Source organism: Mirounga angustirostris, unplaced genomic scaffold (assembly GCF_029215605.1).
Source record: "Mirounga angustirostris isolate CCGP_5_RB_7025 unplaced genomic scaffold, mMirAng1.0.hap1 SCAF_5, whole genome shotgun sequence".
NCBI classification, from domain to species: domain Eukaryota; kingdom Metazoa; phylum Chordata; class Mammalia; order Carnivora; family Phocidae; genus Mirounga; species Mirounga angustirostris.
The window spans coordinates 177,163,666-177,185,879 of record NW_026991713.1 but is presented as its reverse complement, the minus strand read 5'-3'; the positions used below and the strand labels follow the sequence as shown (position 1 = coordinate 177,185,879).

Here is a 22,214-nt window from a genome sequence, read left to right as displayed (position 1 = left end):
GTGTCTCGCAGCCTCCCGGCCTTTGCGTGGACCCTCTCTCAGAGCCCTGGTCGTCCCGGGTGGAAATGCCTGTTTTCACCATACCTGCCCCACTGAAGCAGATGCACCTGGATGGCACGGCTTTGCATTTTGAGTGCCTGGTGGTGCTCTGGGACCCCAGAGGGGCTCGCTAAATACATGTTGGTTGGTGGACGTGCCCATGAATGGATAAATGTGTGTAGGTTACTGGCCATTGGCTGGTCCTCCTTCTGATTGGCTCTTCCCTCGAGGCTCACACACCCCGGGCTGTTCCTCCTAAGCACACAGGCTCAGATCCCACTGGAGAGATCCCGGGCCCCCGGCACCCAAACCCCCATTCGTCTCTTTCTGCCTCCTGTCTTTCCTCCTTCTGTCATGTTGGGGATTTCTTTTTTTAATTTTGATAATATTGGAGTACATGACCAGCAAATTCACATAATCCACTGTGCTATTCACATTTTTAAAACTACCTTTGAGAACTCTTAGATCATCCATCATTGGTATTAAATCAATAAGTGTTAGCATTTCATAAAGACTCTGTCAGCAGAAGCCAAATTGCATGCTTCTAATACAGTGCATGCTTTTTATTCTGCACAATTTTTATGTTCTACTGATTTACATATCTTCCCTTCTATTTGCTTATTTGATTTCCTCTGAGTAAAATACATTTTTCAGCAAATGTTGCTGTATCTATAAAATAATAGGCTTTCTGTAATGGTAAAACACCTCTTCTATAAATATAGAAATATTTGCAGATTTGTGATTCAGACCAATTTAGGTACACTGGGTTGCAGAACTGGTTTGGAAGTCTGGTTCCTTGTGAATTGAGTGTAATAAACACTCTACTCCTGCAAATCTGAATGAATTGAGGAAGCGGTAGGTTATAGTGTGGCCTCTCTCTAGATCCGAATAGGTCTTAAAACCCTACAACATCAGTAATGACAACAGTAATGATAATGGTCATAAGTCACGATTGCAGGGCACTCGTGCTTTTCAGAGAACTTCCAAATCAAGCTTGGTAACATTTCCGTGATTTACTCAGATGACAAAAAAAAAAAAGGAAAAAGAATCTCATTGCAGAAGTGACTGAGAGGTACTTACAGCTAAACAGTGTCCTTCAGAGGAGTCTGAAAGCCTACTTCCCCTGCCTCCCCACTTGAGTTAAAAGCTACTTTGTTAAATATAGAAATTAGGGGCATTAGAAGTGGGCTTTGCAGAAGCAGACGGTTCATTGGCCTGCTCTCGCTGTGTTTGTGGCAAGTTTCAGCGCCCTCCTCTGTGCCAGCCTGGCTGGATGCATGTCCCCTCACCCCCAGGACAGCCCTGGAGAAAGCACAGTCCTGGCAGGGCCACGGGGGCCATCAGGTCCTCGGGAGGTGCCGCCCACCAGCCAGGCTGGACTGGACACCCCACTCCAGCTCTTCCTGACTTTGGGCAAGTAGCCACCGTGTCTCAACCTCGGTTTTCCTGACCGCGAGCTGGACATGTCGTCATGACCCTACAGGGCTGTTTTGAGGTTTGACCGAACCAGCGTTTGTAGAAGCCTGGCCTGGAACCCAGCTTTGGGTGGGTACTCAGTAAATCACAGCTCCTCTTCCTCCCTCACCATCTCGCAAGAAGGGCCATGACTCCTTCATCAGGAGCAGCCTCCCCACACCCGGGGCCAGGAAGTTTCTCTTGTATCCTGCTTTATCTTTGACCACATTCTGTGACCCTCGGACCCACTACATATGTCTGTTTGCTGCTGAGCCCTCCATGACTGGAACGGTGCCAGGTGCATAAATGTCCCGTGTCAGAGTGAGCCTCGCTCCCCCCCATGAGGTTGAACTGGGCTTATGTAATTGGTATCACAGAGGAGGACTAATTATGAGGGGTCTGCCGTCATCACCTCCCCGGGAGGAGAGGCTCCCACAAATCTCCACGGTGCCACATTGTGCTGTATAAATTAATCACATGCAGGTCGTCATGAAATGCTGGTCGCCGGTTGGTTGGCTGTGTCTTTCACTGATGCCTTTCGCTGGTACCCCACGGGAAGACACTAGTTTGGGATGACCCCATACCCCAAAGCGTCTTGCCGTATTGCACACACCAGGGGGACCAGGCTCCTAGAGCTTTATGGATTGAGTAATTATTAGTCATTTAAAGACCCAATTAGCTTTGCATCTTTCCTTCTGAGATCAGAGACTAATTCTTAGGAGCCTGGAGTACAGAGAAAACCTAATTGATGGAGCTGACTTGAAGATTCGGTCCCTGAGGCAGTGGGAGAGGTTTCTCTCAATAAAGCTACACCTGACAAAGCCATAATAAGGAGTGAGCAATTTAATACTGCTTCTCGAGAGTTGTCAGGCCCGCATCATCTTCATCCTCAGAGTGAAGTCAGAGAAGATGGGTTTGACCAGGTCATCATTTGTGCATTAAAAGGTCAGCGCTTCCACCTAGAAAAATACCCAGCTGACCCTCTTCTGCACAGCAAGTGCCCCCATGGCCACAATTTTGCCAATTGCTTCGAATCTTTTTCAAAGCTGTTTTCCCCAAACACACTTGGCTTAATCTCCTTCCCATACAGTCCTGGTTTCTTGTTGTTGATCTCCGATAGTCTTGTGGTGTAATTCTCTTGATAGTGACTTCCCCCCACCCCCAGCTCTCTTTAAATTACAAAGTGACTCAGCACCAGCTTCACCCCCATTGCTCCCAGATCCCTTTCATTTGTCACCCTGTCTGCATATCACTGTCTGTGAGTCATTCTGCTGATCATTTATCTCCTTTCAAAGTTGGCAGAGAAACGCCAAGACAGTCTATTCCTATCAGATAAGATTCTCTGAAATGGATTCCGAATATATTAAAGCCTCATTTATCGGTTATTGAGGGGTCAGTCAAGTATTGCGCAAAGCTTAATTTTCCTGATAACCAAAACTTATCATTTAAAGAAACAGTTTACATTTCCAAGGCATATTAAAAAGTTCTTTGCATTGACAAACAGGTAGGATTGAACACAAGAGATAAAGGGGACTTTCCTACAGGACAGAGGCTGGAACTAGGAAAAATCTAAATTTCCTTCCAACTCCTGAGTCCTGTGGTATGTGTAAAACGTCACATTGCCCATTGGGCCACCATCTTGGGCATGACCGTGAACCCATGAAGAGGACTCTGGGGGCGCAGCGGTGGATGGCGGCTCATGATTTCTGGAGGCATCATGTCATGTCCTTGGGCACCACTGGGCTTGTAGCTCCCTGTTCCTACATTAAATGTCTCAAGTCTCAAGGCTGCTTTGTCTTCACAGTTCCAGAGTCTTTTCAATCTCCCCTCCATCTCAGGCCCCTGGCTACTATTCTGCCGTTCAGGGTGCCCCCTTCTTGTGGGCGCTAGGGCCTTCTCGTTAGTGGCTTTTGATCAGCAAAGAGGAGGGAAGTCAGAAACCACTCTTAGTAGAATCACATGCTGAGTGAGAATCAGCAAGCTCTGAGGGGCAGGCAGGGACAAAGGGCAGGTGCTCAAGTAGTTTCCTCTCACTCCAGAAGTGGCTATGACTGACCCACAATCTACAAAACACACCACTCCCCAGAAAAAAAGCTCTCTGGTCACCTGTAGATTGGTCATCTCTTAGCTCTCATTTTAGGCTGAGAGAAACATGATCTGAAATTGAGTGGAAGAACCCCATATTTTCCCAGCTGTGGGAAAGATGTACTTTCAAGATTTAGAAGTGGATCCGGCATGTCCCACGCAAGGCCACAAGACAAGGTATGCAGGGACACAGTGGTTTCTCTGGGGCCACAGGTTGAACACTCCTGTTGTCCAATAGGAGCCTGTTCCTCTACAGCCTTGGGTCCAGTTCATCCAAACTCAAGGTCCAGAATGGCCACTCTGCAAGGCTTGTCCCCAGCAAGCTGTGCGCCCCCCACCATCTCCTCTCAGAGCCCGGATGCCTGGCCCCTTAACCTCTAACCCTCTTTTGTCTCAGCGTCTATCCTCTCTCCTGACCATTATAGAGATGTCATATGATCTTTTGTCCAGTCCCTGGGACACTTTCCAGTGAGCTGCCCTTGGGGTCCCAGTTCCAGCCCTGGAAAGTCAATGTCACACAGCTAGCCTGGCAAGTTTGAACACACGTGTCGCTTACTTGCCTTCCTCTGTGACCCAGTGCAAACCCTGCATTCCCACCACTGCCCCCAAGCCACCCCCCAGTCTTACCCTTGCCTTCAGCAGGCCATTCCCCTTCCTTTTCCCTCCTGCCTAAGGGAGCCTCCTCTCCCTTTCCACTCACCCACATGCCTCCAGCCATGTGGCCCCACCATCTCCACAAGGTGACCCTTGATGGAGCCCCGCCCTGCATTCCCACCCGACATTCTTTTCAGAACCATCCTGTGGCTCCTGATCTGAAGGGCCTCACCTTGTCCCAGTCTAGATGTAGACCTGGTGCCCCTCCTTAGTTGGTCAGCTCTGGGAGAGCAGGACAGTGTCAGCCTCCCCCTCAGCGTCCAGGGAAAGAGACAAAGAAGGGAGAAAAGAAATTTCCTACCCTAGAGAAGGGAGGCAGATCCATAATCAAACAATGCACTGGGGTTCTTGCTCCTGTAGGGCTTCAGGATGTTTGGTGAACTGAAAAATCTGTAAATTGCAATGGGAATCAAGAGGTAGAAGTGATCGGTTCTGCTCAAGAATTAGCCAAAGGTGAGAGGGAGGCCACACCTCGGAGGCCGATTTTCTGATTGGCCCGACCCTCCAGTCAATGGGACATCACGTGTGCCTACACACAGGTCACAGAATGGCTCTACTCAGGGAGATGCTGAAAGTCTGATGCTCTCAGGAGGGCACCCAGTGTGGGCTGGGGGCTGAGAGTGTGGGAGGGCATCTCAGCAGGTGCAGGGGCTAGCTCGTGGCGTGACCCTCTACTGTGGCAGCAAGCAGGACCTTCGGGAGGACTGCGTGTCATGGCTCTTGGGAGAGCTTGTGTTGGCTGGGCTGAGGCTGGTCTGTGGCAATGAGGGGTTGGTGTTACGGGAATTTCTCAGGGACAGTAGGTCAGACGTAGCGACTACTTAGATGTGTATGAGGGTGGGCATGGGAGTATAACCACTGACTGAGAGAAGGATGAGCAAACCAACACCCTGGTTTTGGTGGGAAGAATGATTCACGACCAGGGTCAACCCCCCACAGATCGCTCCTCTGAAACGTGTCATTGGACTTGCCTCCTGCCTACTGTAAGATCCTCTTAGGACCTCCCAGCACCTCATTTCCACCACCCCCGTCCTTCCAGGCTCTCGCGGTTGCTACATCTGCTTCCAAGTCTTGGGGATGCATGCACATCTCTCCTCCCAACTTGGAAGTAAGGGGGGGGGGGTGGCCCTCAGGCCCGTGTGTGGCAGTGTCCCGCATGAACAACAGCCTAGAACACAAACCAGCCTTGTCAGCCTTCCCAGTTAGTGTTTGTCATGTCAGAAAACCTTGTACTTTAGGGAAAGTCTTTACAGTGCAGTTCTGACCCCCTGGAGTCAGCATGCACCCCACAGGTGAAGGGCACCGTTCCTCACTTCAGACACCAGCCGCAGCTCCACGGCCCCCAGGCCACCCGTGACTCAGACCAACTCACTAGCATTTGGGGCTTCCCACGACCCCAACAGGGTGGATGATTGCCTAGAACAACTCACAGAACTCAGTTAAGTGCCATACTTAGGATTTCAGTCTTATTATAAAGGATACAATCAGGTCCGGACATAAGAGAGGCAAGGGCAAGGTCTGGGAGGGTCCCCAACACAAAGCTCCCACGTCTTTGGGAGAGATCATCCTCCCGGCACACAGATGTCTGACGACTGACCAGGAAGCTTAACTGAGCTTGGTGTCCAAAGTTTTTACTGGGGTGTCATCATTGGCCACGTGACTGAGCTTGGTCCCCAGCTCCCACCCCTCCTCTTCCAGGAGATCAGAAGGTCTGGCTGATTTCACTGGCTCAAAGATCCAACCCTCTAACCACATGGTTGGTCTTTCCAACATGGCGGGTCCCCTCCTAGAACTCTGCAGGGGCCGCCATGAGTGCCGTTGTTGGCATAAACTCAGGTGTGGGCCAACGGGCCCCCCACCAACAGCTAAGACAGTCCCTCAGGAACTTCCAAGGGCTTAGAGTTCTACCTCAGGAACCTGGGACAAAGACCAGACCAGCTCTTTATGATACCACAGTCTTATTTGGACATATTTATCCAAGTTTATCTCAGTTTGTTTTCAGGTGGGACTCCTTCAACAACTTTGGTTTAGGTTTCAGAACAAACCAATTTCAATAGGAAATGGGGCGTGGGAGAAGAATAGGTATTTTATCCTGGCATTCCCTTCAGATTGGTCTTCACTGGGAATTTAAGGGAGAATCAGTTACTGGAGAACTCAAAGAGAAACAGCTCCCTCTCTGATTTAAAACCTAACTCACAATTAAAGAGAAAACAAGCCAACATTTCAGGCTCAAGTTGATTCTTTATTGTACTAATTTAAAGTTTCAGTCTACACTGGAAATACTAGTTTGTTTATTAATCGTGTGCCTGGGTTAGAGAGAGCTGTGTTTCTTAGGTAGCTGCAAGCATGTAACGGCTTAATAAATTTCAGTGTAATGAGTACGTTTTTAAAATTAAAAATATCAAGCATAATTATGGCTCTTTGTGCTGACCTATGTGGGCCAGCAGTAATTGATGTCTACGAGAGACCAAAAACTAGCGAGTGGGTGACTCAGGTCCACACGGCACCCTTCCCCCAGCACCTGCTGCAGACCTTTCTAGAAGCTGTTCCCAACGGTGGCCACAGAACAGGGTGCCGCTCCTGGATCCGTGAGATGGAAAGTTAAGCCCCAGCCTGGGGCCCCTTAGGATTATATGGTGGCAGACCCTTGCTGGTAGAAACCATGCAGCTGGATTTTGAAGCTTTGTCACCAGTAAATCCCAGGAAACACTTTTCAGTATTTGTTTGCTTTCATTGTGTTTCCATTCTATAGCCCTGCTGATGTGTTATTCACTCTTTCCAGGGCGTTTTAGTTAGTTTTCTCCATGTTCCCCTGAGTCCTTCCCCCAAACCCTGTTTGTTACCCAGCAGAAGACGGAATGACAGCACAGCCCTGTGCTGTCCGTAAGGGGCCAGCTTCGCTGTCCAGGAATACAGGCCGGCACTTCGGCTGGTGATCCCACATGCTAGCGTTCCAAACTTTCGTATTCAGTCTTATTTCCCAGGCCTTTTCCTGTTTACATGGCTTCCTGCATTTCCATTAACAGCTTCGGGTTGTAAGAACTAATTGCTGACCGAGTTTTCTCAATTAAATAACATACTGTGTAGAAATTGACCCTCCCCACCCGACTGAAGGTACGGAGTCATCAGCTGCGTAATCTCCACCAGAAGGATCAGATCAAATTTCTGTGGTAGAAAAAACAACGTTGTGAACGGGGAAGGGTTGCGGGGCGGGGGGGGGGGCAGTCAGTATTTGTGTTTGGGGCATATTTTATATTCTCCATTTTCCAAACATTGCCCGCCAGGCCTGTGCAGTGTAAGGACCAGGCCAACCGTCAAGTCTGATGTGCGCTCTCTTCTCTTTTTGTTCCTTTGTGCCCAAGTGAACTGCCTCACTCACCTCAGAACCTGCTGGCCAGCCTGAACTCTTCCCACAGCCACGCCGTAATGCTGTCTTGGGTTCGGCCCTTTGATGGAAACAGCCCGGTGCTTTATTACATCGTGGAGCTGTCTGAGAACAGTAAGTAATGAAGCCAAGTCGTCACCTGGGACAATAATCAGATTGCTCTCTGCACACGTAGCACCCTCAACCCTTACTTCTGACCCCAAACGACCAGGAAGATGCTACTGATGTTTTACGGAGTTCCAATGAAAACCCCAGCTTTGGCTTCGGGAAAGATAGAAGGTGACATGGGAGCCTGTGAGGGACGAGAAGGAAGCCTGGGGTCTTCCCGTGAGAGCCCAGATCTGGAGGCCGAGGCCCCAAAGGGAGGCTGTGCACACTCCCGTTCAGCACCGTCCCCAGGGCCAACTCGGGCTTGGGGAACAATGCTGCACCTGGGGCTGGTTGGGAGCCAAGGACAATACTAGTTAGCGTCTTCACACGTTTCCTCTGGCGCAGACACGGGCTAAGTATTCCAGGGGCCGTCCCTTCCTCCCCCTCTTGGCCTCCGTCAGCATTTTCTGGCTTTGCTCTGGCCCCATTGGTCCTCCTTCCCTCCTCTCCGCGGGCCACGGGGACGGGCTCCCCAGCGTCTCTCCTCTCTGCCCCCTGCAGTCTCTTCTTAGGAAGTCATGTGCATCCCTGTGATTTAAAGGGACATCTTTTCCCTGAAGAGAGATCTTGGTCTCCAGCATCCTTCCCTGGACCTCCCCATCTCTGTCTTGTGGTCTCACGCACGCTTCCGTGTGAATTCTTCAAACTGTGATTTCAAGTTCTTTTAACCCTGACGATCCTCACCGCGTTAGTGTGGGCATTCAAATCTTGGTTCCAGCCCCACGGCACCGTTGGTGAGGCCTATGTTGCTCCAGCTGGAAGGCCAAGAGCAGGCGCTCCTCCCTCCCTCGCCTGGCCCCACGCCCACATCCGCAGCTCAGCCACCCTGCCGGTGTGTATCCTAGGACGTGCTGGACCCTGCTCCCCTCTCCAGCTCTCACCAGGACAGCCTCTAACTGGTCCCCCTGCTTCTACTCTTCTCTTCCAAAGCATTCTGACACAAGCAGAAACACTCATCTTCTTAAAATACGAAGGACGTGTCCTCCCTGGATACACCCCACAGGCCTTAGAATGAAACCCACCATCCTTGGTGCCTGAGTGCTGTCACCTGCCCTGCCACCCTCCCTTATTATATTATCCCTCTCCCCGTGATCCTGCACTCTCCCCGGGCCTCCCCCATGGGCAAGAGAGCCAGACCACAGGGAGCTGGGATCTTGTGACAGGCCACGTCATGGGGCCCACAGCTTGTCTCCTCGTGCCATTGTCATTATAAACAGGTCCCTGTTCAGGACAGCTAGGAATGGAGCTCTCTCGGGGTCCCGCCGCTGAAACCCGAGTCACGCAGGCAGAAGTGCACGTGGCTCATGGGCCCTGCTCACTTCTGCAGGCGCGGGCATCCCACAGCTCTGCCCACGCTCATGCTGACCATCCGCTCGTCCTATAATTAGTGACTTCACTCTCTGAGTCTCTCCTAATTATCTTTCATACTTCCCCCTCGTCTCGTACGAGCGATCCTCCCTCCGATCATCACATGCTCGCACCACAGCAGGCCCTTATGTGCCACTCATTTTCCAGCGGAGGCAGCTGACGCACAGAGTAAGCCTCAGGCCGAGGTCACACAGCCGGTAGGAGGGGGCGGCGGGTTCCCCCCGGGGCCCTCTGCCTCCACAGCCTGTGCTCTTAATGAGATGTTCCGTGGGGCAGAGTCTCCTCTCGGCACTTGGCAGCGGCCCTGAGGTGAATGCCGACCCACAATGGTTCACTTTGGTTCCCGTCTGTGTGGAGCTGAAAGGGACCCACTCTGCAAACCTGCCTTCACTTGAGTGGGGAGGTTCCCAAACCAGTCCGCTGAGAGAGGTCCCAGGAGCAAGATGTTAGTCCCTTCGCCAGGGTTTCTAAATTTACATCCTTGGCTATGACGGCTTTGGTTTTGAGCCCCATCTGAAAACCAGGTGCCTGAGGTCCGGGCCCTCATTCCCCTTTCCCGTGGACTCCTCTGACGGCCCATCCAGTCTCTTTCCTCAAATTGGGGGGTAGGGGAGTGAATGGAAACTGGTCTGCGTGCCACCATCCATCGTAGCTTCAGCTCAACAGCTCTGGTCAAAGGGAGAAGGCATCGGCATTATTTATTAAAATAACCTTTCTGAGAAAAAAAGGGTTTCCTGAGGACGTCGTGGTCATGCGGCCTGTAAGAACCGTAGGGCTTGACGCCAGTCTGTATGGAAACAGCGACACAGGAGCAGAACTCTTGCCCTCAGGATTCAGACAGACACGGCCCCTGCTGGGCGTCCGCATCCTTGAGACCAGGACCGGGTTCGTTCATCTCTGTATCCTCGGCCCCTGGCACCTGGTGGGCACTTGGCAAGTGAACTGAAACAAATCTCTCTGGTAGAGTCCCTTTGTGATGGACTCGGGCTACGGCCCTAGACCCTCTCCCAAAAGACAAGTGCTCCACCATTCTCAGGTTACCAAAATAAGACTTTGTTTCAAAACGCCATTCCTGCTGTTTTCTCAACAGATTGCGTGGGTGATTGGTTCTTCCAATCAGACATCTTGCCCGAGCAGGAAACAGGCTTCCTGTGCAATCCTTCATTCCACCCATGCATCCGCTCACCCAACACTGAGTCCTGACCGGTCATCTGCTTCAGCCCAGGCGCTCTGCCGGGTGCTGGGATGCAGGGCTGAGGTGATCAGTCTCCACTCATTAACTGCAAGGAGAAGGGCACACTCATCACCACATCCTGCCACATAACGAGCTCCAGCCCAGGTTCATGCTGGTGCTGTGGGAGCCTGGTATGAGGGGGACCGGCCGGGACATGAAGCAGAGAACCTCCAAAGGGGACAGGCCCCAAGACCCGGGCCAGGCAGAGGACGGAGCAGCATCAGCCACGGCCCCAAAGCGTGAGCCTCAAGGCATGGCGAGAACAGCTGGCTGCTACGGAGACGACGGGGGGGCCTGGGCCGGGACATTGCCGGCTGTGGTGGGAGGGTCTGCCTGGGGAAATTCTCCCTCACTCTTGGTGTCCCAACTCAAATATGGCTTTCCTCCATACCTGTCCTTGACCCCCACCGCCATTGTGCCCAGGCAGCCTTCCTCCTTCCCTCCTCGGGTCCTGATACCGTTATCTGTATTTCCCCTTGAGTATTTGGTACCGTGTGTAATAGTTACTGGTCTACAAGTGTGTCTTCCAGCGAGACCGTGAACCCCATAGGGGTGGCCCGGACCCAATTCTCTTTGTACCTGTGACAGCCAGGAGAGAGCCTGGCACACACGGGTCCTCTCTGTGGGCGTTCAGTCGCTTCATGTCCTGGCAAAAGGGTCTGAGAGCATCATTAGTCCCTCATTAGCATCTGATTCTCCCAACTGGACCTTCCTGGAGCTGGCTCCGACTCCCATTTGTTTCTCCTTCAGAGGCTGTGATGTCGAAGAATCTAGAGTATTCTACACTATTACTGTTATTGCTTGAAGTATTATTACACGAAGAACCTAGAGCAGATAAGACGGTCATCTCTGGGCTGATTCCAATTTCTACTGAGCAAAATATGTCTGTGGGCTTTGCCGAAACAGTTCACGGTATTGCCAGTTGCATAGTTGCCCAACTTCCTGCCACAGCGAACAGGAAGCCCAGCTTTGTCCCCTGGGCCAAGGATCTGGTTTTATTTTTATTAGGAAGCGGTGCCCTTAAGAAGCAGCTGAATATGCTGGCTCATTATGGTCGCAAAGAACAGCTTAGCAGGAGTACGCTAAAATGGAAATTGTATTTGGCCTATGCTCCACACTGTGCAAGTGGACGAGTCTCACGAACTCCATGCAGCAGTCCGTCCATCGGCTCCTTGGGACACACTCTGCAACCAGCTGCTCCTGGCAGGCTGATCGGGACGCCGTCCTCCTGGAAACCGTGGCCCCTGCAGGGGCCAGCCTGGCGTGGCTCCGTGGCCGGGGCAGGCCCTGGGCGGCACCTGCCCTCACCACAAGCCAGCCGCTACCAGAGGGCTCTCCAGAGCTTTTATGACCCAGAACTCTGCAGCCCCCACTGAGCCTTTGTCCGTGCACGTGCCTGGAGGCGAAACCCTCTCCGGAGAGCACGCTGGGCCTCGCAGGCCCCCTGAGGACTGCCCCTCCGCGGAGCGTGAGAGTTCTCTTCGCTGAGGCTCAAAGGGGGCAGCAGCGTCCCAAGGTCTGGTCCGAGGTCACTGCCGGGGGGCTGCTGAGAGCACACGGGGTCTGCAGGCAAGGGGAGCCTGGGGGTCCTGGGTTAAGAGAGCACGGGATTGTTGCGGCCTGCTAGCAAGGATGCGGCGAACTGATGGAGAATTCTGGTGAACGGCTAGAGCATTTGGCCCAGTCTCTTAAGTGCTCGTTGAGTTGGATCAAGAGTAATCTTTCTTTGAGACGATTGTGATAACAAGGCAGGAGAAGAAACCGAGAGAGGCTTTGAAGTGGACTCAGAGACAGATCAAACCCACGTTACCTGGCGTCTCATCGGCAGCCTTTGGGGCTGTCTGCCTCTGTAGAGACCCGCACTTTTCATTGCTTTCCAGCTGTTCCACAATTCCGTGGATCGTACAGAACTGAAGAGTAATGCAAATAATTCTCCTCCATAGAAATGCAAATAAATCGTGTCTGGATTATGAGTGGTTCTTGCAGTAACCAGTTATCACTCTGTAATACGAACCAGGTTTGCATCTGTCTGTAAATTCATTTAGAGTGCGCGCTGCAAGTTCCCTTTGGTACCGTTGGAGCACCTTACTGTTCCTTCATGAATTAATGGACTACCTAAAATCTTCAGCACGTGTTCATTTTGTATTTGGATGAGAGCCATGGTTTTACCTTATTTTTTTTTTTTTTTTTGAGAGAGAGAGAGAGAGAGAGAAACAGCATGAGAGGGGATAGGGTTAGAGGGAGAAGCAGGCTCCCCCCCGAGCCGGGAGCCCGATGTGGGACTCGATCCCAGGACCCTGGGATCATGACCTGAGCCGAAGGCAGTCGCTTAACCAACTGAGCCACCCAGGCGCCCCGGTTTTACCTTTTAAAAAATGTATCCTTTCAGCTGAGTGAGTTGGCCTCTTATAGTATTAGAAACACATGCACTCATTGAACGAGCTTTGGCGATAACCCTGATTGTTGGGAGAGGCAGTCCTTAATCTAATCCTCAAATTGAGCCCTTTGCCTGCACTCCCTGAGCTGCACTAAGGCATTAATTCCACTGCTAAAATAGAATAGTTGAGATCTTTCACCAGCTGGAAAGATTGTCTCTTTTCCTATGAATTTTTTTTACACCGGAGCGCGTGTCCCCCGGGAAGCAGTCACAGGTAATAAACACCCTTACACAAAACTCCGGGCTTTGTTTCTCTTCATTTTTTTAATAGATGCGGGTGTGGTTTTGCCATCACACCTTAAAATACTTGAATTAAAATATAAGATAACTTTGTAATTTTTATTATTAAAGTTAGGCATGCTCACTAATAAATATCTAGAGCTTACTTAAAGCACAGAGAGGGAATCACCACAGTCCCTTGTGAGTTGAAAGCCAGCCCCACTGTCCCATGTCTGCCAGGACTTAATACCCGGCCACCCTCTGCCTTCCAGCTCTCCTTCCCTCCTGGCTCTTTCCGCCTCACCAGAGAATCACCTCCTCCTCCTCATCTCTTAGCCATGCCGTCCGCTCTTCTCCGCGGAGGCCAGAGCCTCCCCGACCTGAAGGCCAAGTGCAAGTGAGTGGCCATGGTCCTCCAGAACGGCTGTGCAGCCCGTGCTCTTGATCTCCGGCCACCCAGAGCACCGTGTTCCCTTGGCTTGACTCCTGCTTCCCTCTTGGGTCCTGCCCTTCTCCTTCCATCCCTCGAGCCATTCCCTGTGACTCGTCTGGAGACTTCGTTTCCTCTCCTCCCCTAACATGCCAGCATTCCTCACTTGGCTTGCTCAGCCACGGTCTTCGCCTCCTCTGTGCCCCCCAGCTAGTGAGCCCGTGTGCTGCCATTCCCTAAAACATGTTTGCGACCTAGACCTCGGCCCTGGACCCCAGACTCATGTAACCACATGTCCCCAGACATCCTCACCCAGCTGTCCCATGGGCTCAGCAAACTCAAACTGCCAGAACTCATCATGTTTCCCCTGAGATTGCTCCTTCTCAAGTTAGAAACCCAGACATCGTTTTGACTCTGTCCCCACAAATATAATAATTATAAGGTTTACCTTATACATGTTTCTCCAACCCATTGCCCTTCTCCATTCCTGCAACCCCTTTTCCCCTGCTGGCTGCCACCCCATCACACGGGTCCTTCCAGTTATCCTCCCAAACTCTGCCTTCCCCGAGCCATCAGCAGGAGCCCTCGAGATGTACATGTGCCCAAGTGAAGCCTCCCCACTCTGCTAGAAACCCTTCAGAGGCCCCTCAGAGAAGGGCCCGCGGCGGGGCTGGGTGCGAGCCCTGAGTTCCTCCATGATCTCCTTCAGCTCCCCCAGAGTGCGTAGGGGTCCACACGGCCTGGAGACTGGTCCCTAGCCCGTCTTCTAGCCACACGGCCAGCCCTGATTCCACCATAGATATTTCATTGCTTAAAGAATAGATTCTAGGCTGATTACTGTGGCACATAGTGCTATTCATCATCCGCCTGCCACCTGCCTCTCCAGATTTATCTCCAGCCACTCACTGCTTTGCCTGTTACGCTTTAGCAACAAGGCATGGCTCGTGGATCCATGCGCACATAGTTCTCTCCCCGTCCCTGCTCCTCTGTCTCTAGTCAACTCCTTGTAGCATCTCCTCCCAGCAGTGTCCCCTGTCTCTCCTTCCAGGGGACACTGTTCCCAGGTCTTGCTCTGGGGGTGGTGGTGTCCCAGATCTTCTCCAGGGGGGCACTATCCCATGTCTCCTGCTCTGGGCGGGGGGTGGGGGGTGGTGTCCCAGGTCGCCTTCTCTGGTGGGGTGCTGTCTCCAGGTCTCCTGCTCTGGGGGTGTGCTGTCCCACGTCATCTTCTCTGGGGAGGGATGTTGTCTCCATGTCTCCCCTTCTGGAGAGGAGTGCTCTCCCTGGTCTCCTGCTCTGGGGGGTGTTCTGTCCCAGGTCATCTTTTCTGGGGGGGCAGGGCACTGACGCAGGTCTCCTCCAGCAGCGATGAATTACCCAGCAGGCAAAGTAGGCCCTGAGGGCACAATGAAGGCAGGACACCAACACATGGAAATATCTAGAAGGAGACTTGTAAGAATATTTTTCCTCCTCCCAAGTTTGCAAAGATACTCTCCTATGTCTCCATTCTGAAGATTTTTACTTTGCATTTCTTTGATTACTGGTCCTGCTGAACACATTTTCCCAAGTTCCTTGGCTTTCTGTGCTTCCTCTCTATGATCTGTCAGTTTCCTTTCCTCTGTTTTTGTATCAAAACCTTAGGATTTTTTCTGTCATGTGTGACACGTATTCTTTCAGTTTGCTTTTTACTCTTTTGTGTATTCCTTTTTGACATACAGAAGTATTTGATTTTTACATAGTTAAATCTGTTGATCTTTTCCTCTGTGATTTCTTTCATTATTTGTATGTTTGGTTGGATAGCTCAACACAAGCATAAAATACTAGTTCTTGTAAGTTTTCCTCTTGTTTTTAAAGCTTTACTTTTTCATACATTTAACTTTTAAATTCATCTGGAATTTAGATGGAAATTCTGATATATGATTTTTATTTTTTTAAATGACCCTCATTTTCCCAACACAATTCACTGAATATTCCATTTATTTATGGATTTTTTTTTCCTTTTTTATACATGAAGAGGACCCGTTTCTATAAAAGTCTATTTGGGGTTTATTTGGACCCATTGATTCATCATCTGTTCTTCTTCCTGGTCTCTATTTTAATTGTTTTAGCTCTGAAATGTGTTTTAATAGCTGATAAAGCAAGTTCCTTCATCTTTTAAGAATTTTGCTGGTTCTTGTCACCTGTTTATTCTTCTGGAAAAAAATTGGAATTATTTTGTCAGCTTTCAAAAATAGTCCCTTTGACTTTTTAGTGATGTTAAATCTATGATGAGTTTTATGAGAACTGACCTCTTGGAGATTCTGTCTTTCCACCTAGAAAATAACCTGCTTCTCCATTTTGTTAGCTGCTTTTTTATATCATGTAGGGAAGTTTGCAGGCTTATACTCACAGGCTCTACATTTCTGTGTCAAAGTTGTGCTAAGATTCTGTCCTGTTGCTGCCAGGAATAGGATTTTCTCTCTGCTCCATCTTGCAGCTAGCTCATTGTTGGAGTATCATGACAGTCCTGATGTTCAAGTGTTTGTCTCCTGTGCACCCGCTTTCCATATTCTCTTTTTATTCTAACGATTTTCCAGTTGATCCTCTTAAGTTTTTGAGGTAGACAATCATATCTTCTCCAAATAATAAAAACTTATTGTTTCTTTTTTTTTTTTTTAATGTTACAGGGTTAGCCAGGATAATTTAAAAGAATAATCAGCATAGTAGCGAGTCTTTTGTTCATCCCCTGATCTCAGTGGAACGTCTACCAGGGGTTTACTGTTACGTATGATACTGATCTTTTGTTGCTTACTGATATATAATTTGCATATCATGAAACACAAAGATCTTAAGTGAGTTTTTACAAATACACATACACCACATAGCTCCTACCTCAAATAAGGTACAAAATGTTTCCATCCTCCGGGAGGTTCCCCTGTGGCCCTTCTCAGTCTGTCCTCCACCTGCAAGGACCAGCACTCGGCAGGCCTCTTTCCCCACGCAGCCTGTTCCTGAAGTTCATATAAATGAACGGGATCTTGATTTGAAACAAGTTCATCATGATCTAGTACATTCTTCCCATTCATGGTTCTTAGGATTTTTAAAACATCTTTTTTTTTAATATTTATTTATTTGACAGAGAGAGACACAGCAAGAGAGGGAACACAAGCAGGGGGAGTGGGAGAGGGAGAAGCAGGCTTCCCACCGAGCAGGGAGCCCGATGCGGGGCTCGATCCCAGGACCCTGGGATCATGACCTGAGCCGAAGGCAGACACTTAACAACGGAGCCACCCAGGTGCCCCGAATTTTAAAATACCTTTATGGAAACTTCTTCTAAGCCAATTATTCCTAAAATAACAATATTCCATTTAGCAATACCCTACAACTTCCTCCTATGAATGTCCTTGGCTCCACAGCCCTGAGGCGGATTCCTGAGGTCCTGCCCTCCGCAGTTCAGAGGTGACACACTGAGGGACGTGGTCACCATCATGATGCCAGGTTCCCGAGCCTCAAACTCCAAATTAATGTATTTTTCCTTAACTTGGAAAGGAACACTGTCTTCCATAAGTGAATACCATACTTGCTCTTTTCTGAAGACGTGCTAAAAGAAACGTGAGGTTGGGAGAACATGTCTCGGTCTTCTGCACGTCTCACCGTGTCTTGGCTGGAGGCAACCATGCAGTGGGCGTCTCTGCCACCCAGACAATGCCTATTTCTCCCAAGCAACTTAGCAGCTTCCTTTTCAAACTCTGCCATCCAGCACATCACTTTTCCCTTTGGTCTCCTGGAAACCCAGAGCTAAGCTGAGTGCTTAGCTGGACTACCTAAGTCCTCCCAGGTGCTCAACACTGCCTTCTCATCCTTAATGATTTTGGATTTGTTTATTTTTTATTTTAATTTTATATGCAATTTTATGTATATTTTCACTTCAGGTGTTTAAATCTTCTTTAGAAGCAGCAGACCTCTCTCTCTCTCTCTCTCTCTCTCTCTCTCTGCATATGTACACATGCACACGGGCGCACGCACTGAGCGACCGAGTGAGCCAGACCACAGTCCTTATCCACAGAGGCCATACAAGGTCACTGAGCAATGCAGCAGGAAAGCAACTTAAACGCGACAGACGGACCCGGCAGGGGGTGCAGGCAGCTTTGTCCTGGTGTGAGGTTCAGAGGCAGCAGGAGCAAGCAGGAAGGTTGCTTATTCTGAATTGGTGATTGAATTCCCTGGAAGGAAGGGCGCCAAAGACAACTGGGAGCCCAGGGGCTGGGCCTGGGAACTGCAAGCCCACTGAGGGGCGTTGTTCTGGGCGGATCATCGGCTAACCTGGCTGGAGCATGCTGAGTCCGAGGTGACGTTTTTGGGGTCCAGGTGGCAATTTCCCACAGGCCTGTGTCTTTCCCCGGGCCTAGAACGTTGTCCTGGCCACAGCTTTCTTGAGCAGGGCATCTTCTATCAGTAGCTGGTCTGCGACTAGCTTTTGGGGAGCACTCTCTGGGGCCCGGGGCCTCTCCCCAGCCCCCTCCCAGCATCTTTGGGGAGGCAGGAAGGGTCTGTCGTCCTTCACAGGGATAATCTCTGAGCCGTGTGGCTCAGCTCTTTCTTCTGTGGTCCCAGAGCCTTCTCAGCCAGGGCCCGGGAGCTGTCTCGCACCCCACTCTCCATTAGCTCACTTGCTCCCGAGTGAAAGCTGTTCCTGACTGGCTCTGCACAATACGTTCAACATCTTCATCCCCGCTTTTGCTATTACGTGCTTAAAAGCTGACAGGCTTTGAGCCATTTTGCTTGCCCAAATTGCAGAGACTTTGGTCTTCATGCGTCAAGTCATTTTAATGCTGTCTTTGAAACATAGCTCACACAGGTATCTACTAATAGCCTCCGAGTTGTTAGGAAGTATTTTCTGTCTCAGCTCATTTTTCTTGGGGCTTTTGCATATTGAACCTCACATTAATGGCATTTGCTCCCATTTTAAAATCCGTGCAGGAAGACCGAGTGTGTCACAAATACTTGCTCATCTTTGTTATCTTGCTATGCCGTGGGCCCAGAGAGGGGCTGAGGTGGAGGGCTGGGGGTTCTCACCCTCTTGGCTCCCAGCCCTCCGGCAAGACACGGGGGTGGGCCCGGAGCCCGAGGTCGCCCCCGCAGCCCTCGCTGGTGCTCATCTCTGGTGGGCCCTTTCCAAACGCATCGCACACGCTGGGTAAATTCCTGCCTGGGTTAGCCTGTAGGACTGCTCAGTGCAGATGCAGCGTGGCCCCTGCGATGTGTCTGCCCTGAGGCTGGGGCAGCTTCGATGCAGAGAGGGCCGCCTGCTTCCGCCCGGCCACCAGCCAGCGAAGGTTCGAGCTCTCCAAGGTCTGACCCGTTGTGTGGGGCACACCAGCCACAATCATGATATGGCTCCTGCCCACAGCCCGGTTCCCCTACACTTCTGGATTCGTCCAATCCCTCTTCCCAACCCCCCTGTCTTCTCTCCACCTCTCTGAAGTGGATGGCTTCTCCAGTTCAGCGCCCACACCCTGACCAGGAGTGCATGTCCCCTTGTGGACCCAAGCCTCGAGCACCTTTGGGGTCTTACAGTGCAGAGGCCCCAGTCCCTTGGACATGAAGAGCGTAAGGTCCCAAAGCCCGTTGCTGACTTTACTTTGGCCGCATTCCCTAGTGGGGGGAGGGAGGTTCATTAATTTCCCAAATGCTCAGCGCTTTGGTTCTAGACTTGGAAGGCCACGCTTTGTGCCTTTTCCCTCTGGCCCTGCACACTTTCTTGTTGCTCTGATGACGTCAGCAACAGAGAATGCCCTTCCCAAGTGAGGGACACCAAACCATACTTTAACCCTCTGCTCCTTGGGGCTTTGTCTTTGGTAGGGAATAGCCCCCTGCTGCCTACCCCTTCCCAGGCCAGGGAAGTTCTGCGGGTTGTGGCCGTTCCTCCCGTGATCTCAGGCTTCTCTCTCAGGGTCGAGTCACTGCATTCTTCCAAACTTGTGCTTCAGTTCACTCGTTCTAGATAGTTGTGATGCCTCGATGGCGTCTGGTCCATCCCGAGGACCTTGTCATCTCGTGTTGCGGGCACGGCCCATCCTACCAGTGTGCCGTCTACCCACCAAGCAGGACGCTGCAGCACCACTATGAAGTCAAGTCCTCTCGGTCTTGCAACAGTTTGTAACCAGAGTCTTCTTTACCCTTCGCAGAACTAGTTATTATCTGCGCTTCTCTTTGAATGTCCAGACGAGCTCTGAATGAGCCGAGAGACACCGTTCCGTAGCGCCAGCTGAGCTTGCCTCCGAGTCCCCACTCCACCTGGCGTAGACTAGGGGCTTGGGGGCGGGGACTAGCTCTCAGCCCCAGCAGCCAAACCAACGGAGGTGGAAATGATTTGTTGTCTGGGCCTTGAAATTTCGTTTCTTGGTTCACGTTACAATCAGAACTTCAGGTACTTGGATGTCAAGAAGCAAACGGTGATCATCCCACCAAATTAATTTCAGTGACTCAGTGAGCTGGACGCTGAAATGTAGGTAGGAGTGGTCTCCGAAAAACTTGAAAATAATTACACAAAGCACTTGAAAATTCATGAAAATGGTTTTTAAAAAGCAATAGAATGCCCCATGCCTGTTTTGTTTCATTTTTTCTCACACTCTATTTTCCAAGTTTTTGTTAATGAATAGGTATTTTTGTGATGTCTTTTATATACATGTATAACTTTTATATACATATATAATTTATATATGTATATAAAATTTATATGTAATTGTATGTAATTAATATATATATTTTATATGTATATGTATTTTTTTTTTAACCTTCTTGCATTACTTAGTGGGCATGCGGTTCTGTGGGTGGACTCAGGTTTTGGATGGCTGATGTCGTTTTAGAGCTCTCACTAAGGGAAAACTATTCAGAACCAGAAGGGTCTCTGCGGGGCCTCGGGCAGGGCCAGTGCAGATGCGGGCTGAGAGCTCAAGGCCCCTCCGTCCTTGCGCCTTCCAGAGTGGACGCTAGCCTCCTACCATGAAGGCCGTCGGCGACTACTGTTTACAGCTGCGGAGGACGCGGCCCCTTGCTGTCCCTCCACCCCACAGACGGCAGGACCTCAAACACTGAGAGATGAAGTGAGCCGCGTCTGGGACAGTGGGACAGCCCCATCGTCCCGGGCTCCAGTGTCAGGAACGGTGGCAGTGGCTTGAAACTCGCCCTGACCCTGTTGTGCATGCCTCCCTGTGTGAGCTCACATGCCCAGCTCCGTTCCCTTGTCCCGTGGAGCACGCAGGGCCTCCCAGCGCAGGTCCCACTCCGCGTGCCCCAGCTTGTCCCTTCCCCGCCTGGTCCACATCAACCCACTGACGGACAGGCCTCTTCTTCTCGTCAGATTTATTTTAGAACAGCTTTAGGTTTGCAGAGTTATTGTGAAGATAGAGAATTTCCAAAAGCCCAACACTCAGTTTCCCCTCTCATGAACATCTTCCATCTGTATGGTACGTTTGTCACAGTGAATGACCCAGTACCGACATGTCTGTTATTAACTGAAGTCCGTGCTTTATTCAGATTCGCTCAGTTCTTCACGACTGTCTTTTCTCTGTCCCGGATGGGATCCCGGATGGGTACACCACACCACATCTGTCTCCTCAGGCTCCTCTCAGCAGGCCACTTTCTCAGACATTCCGTTTTGATGGCCTTAACAGTTTTGAGGAGTGCCAGTCAGGTGCTTTGTAGGACATCACTAGGTTGGGATTTGGGGATGTTTTTCTGATGATTAGACCAGCATTCTGGACTTCTAAAAGGAAGAACACAGAGCAAAGTGCCATTCCCGTCCCTTCACATCGGGGGTGAGTGCCATCAACAGGCCTTACCGCTGTTGACGCTGGAGAGGCCTTTTAACCAGTGGGAAGTGCAACTTAACTTGTGCCCAGGCTTAGATTCTCACCTGTCCTGAGTGTGCAGTATCTTCCTAAGAAGCCCAGAGTACTTATATTCAGTGTTTAAACAGCCAGTGTGCGGAAGGAGAGCCTCTCATGAGTGTGGCATGGCTGAGTTTCTTGGAAGCTTTGGGCCAAGACATAGTTGTGCTTCTGGTTCTATGACTAAGCTCTTGACTTGAAAGCTTGAGTACTAACTGTGACCAGTAATGAGAAGTCGGAAGAACAACATGCCTTTATCTGGGAGTTTCTACCCAGGTAGAAAGATCAGACCACGATCCATGGTTCCATCCCCCTGTGTCTCCTTCTCATATGAACAAGAGGATAATCATACCCGCCACAAGATTATTGTGAAGGTTAACTATGTACATATAAAGTCACCCCAGGTGCCCAGGACATGGCAGGTACTTTCGCTGAACAAGTATTGATGGAGCCCCTGCTCTATGTCAGGCACTCTTCTAGGTGCAAAGGATCAAACAGTGAGTAAAATCGATTTAATGGAGTTTATCTTGTGGGTGGCTATCTAAATGGGTGTCATTTATTATGCATATTATTGTTATCATAACCTAAAGCTTACACTTTAGGAGACACAGTATGCAGACTCTTGTAGCCAAAACAGCATCAGAATTCAGAAAATAATAAACGTGCATCTTAAATCTTCCACTTAACTTGCTCTGTAACCTAGGGGAAGTTGTTTTAATGCAAGAATGTTCAAGGCAGGGCGCCTGGGTGGCTCAGTTGGTTAAGCGACTGCCTTCGGCTCAGGTCATGATCCTGGAGTCCCGGGATCGAGTCCCGCATCGGGCTCCCTGCTTGGCAGGGAGTCTGCTTCTCCCTCTGACCCTCCCCCCTCTCATGTGCTCTCTCTG

The 22,214-nt window shown here is 50.4% G+C and overlaps 1 protein-coding gene across 13 annotated transcripts in view; it reads left to right on the top strand.

Annotated features, from left to right (window-relative positions):
• SDK1 (sidekick cell adhesion molecule 1) overlaps positions 1-22,214 on the top strand; it is an 854,344-nt gene that overhangs the window by 635,629 nt on the left and 196,501 nt on the right. For all 13 annotated transcript variants that reach the window (XM_064593372.1, XM_064593371.1, XM_064593374.1 and 10 more), the window contains one exon: positions 7,596-7,732. In XM_064593372.1, the coding sequence (XP_064449442.1) occupies positions 7,596-7,732 (137 nt within the window). The remainder of the gene's footprint in view (positions 1-7,595; positions 7,733-22,214) is intronic.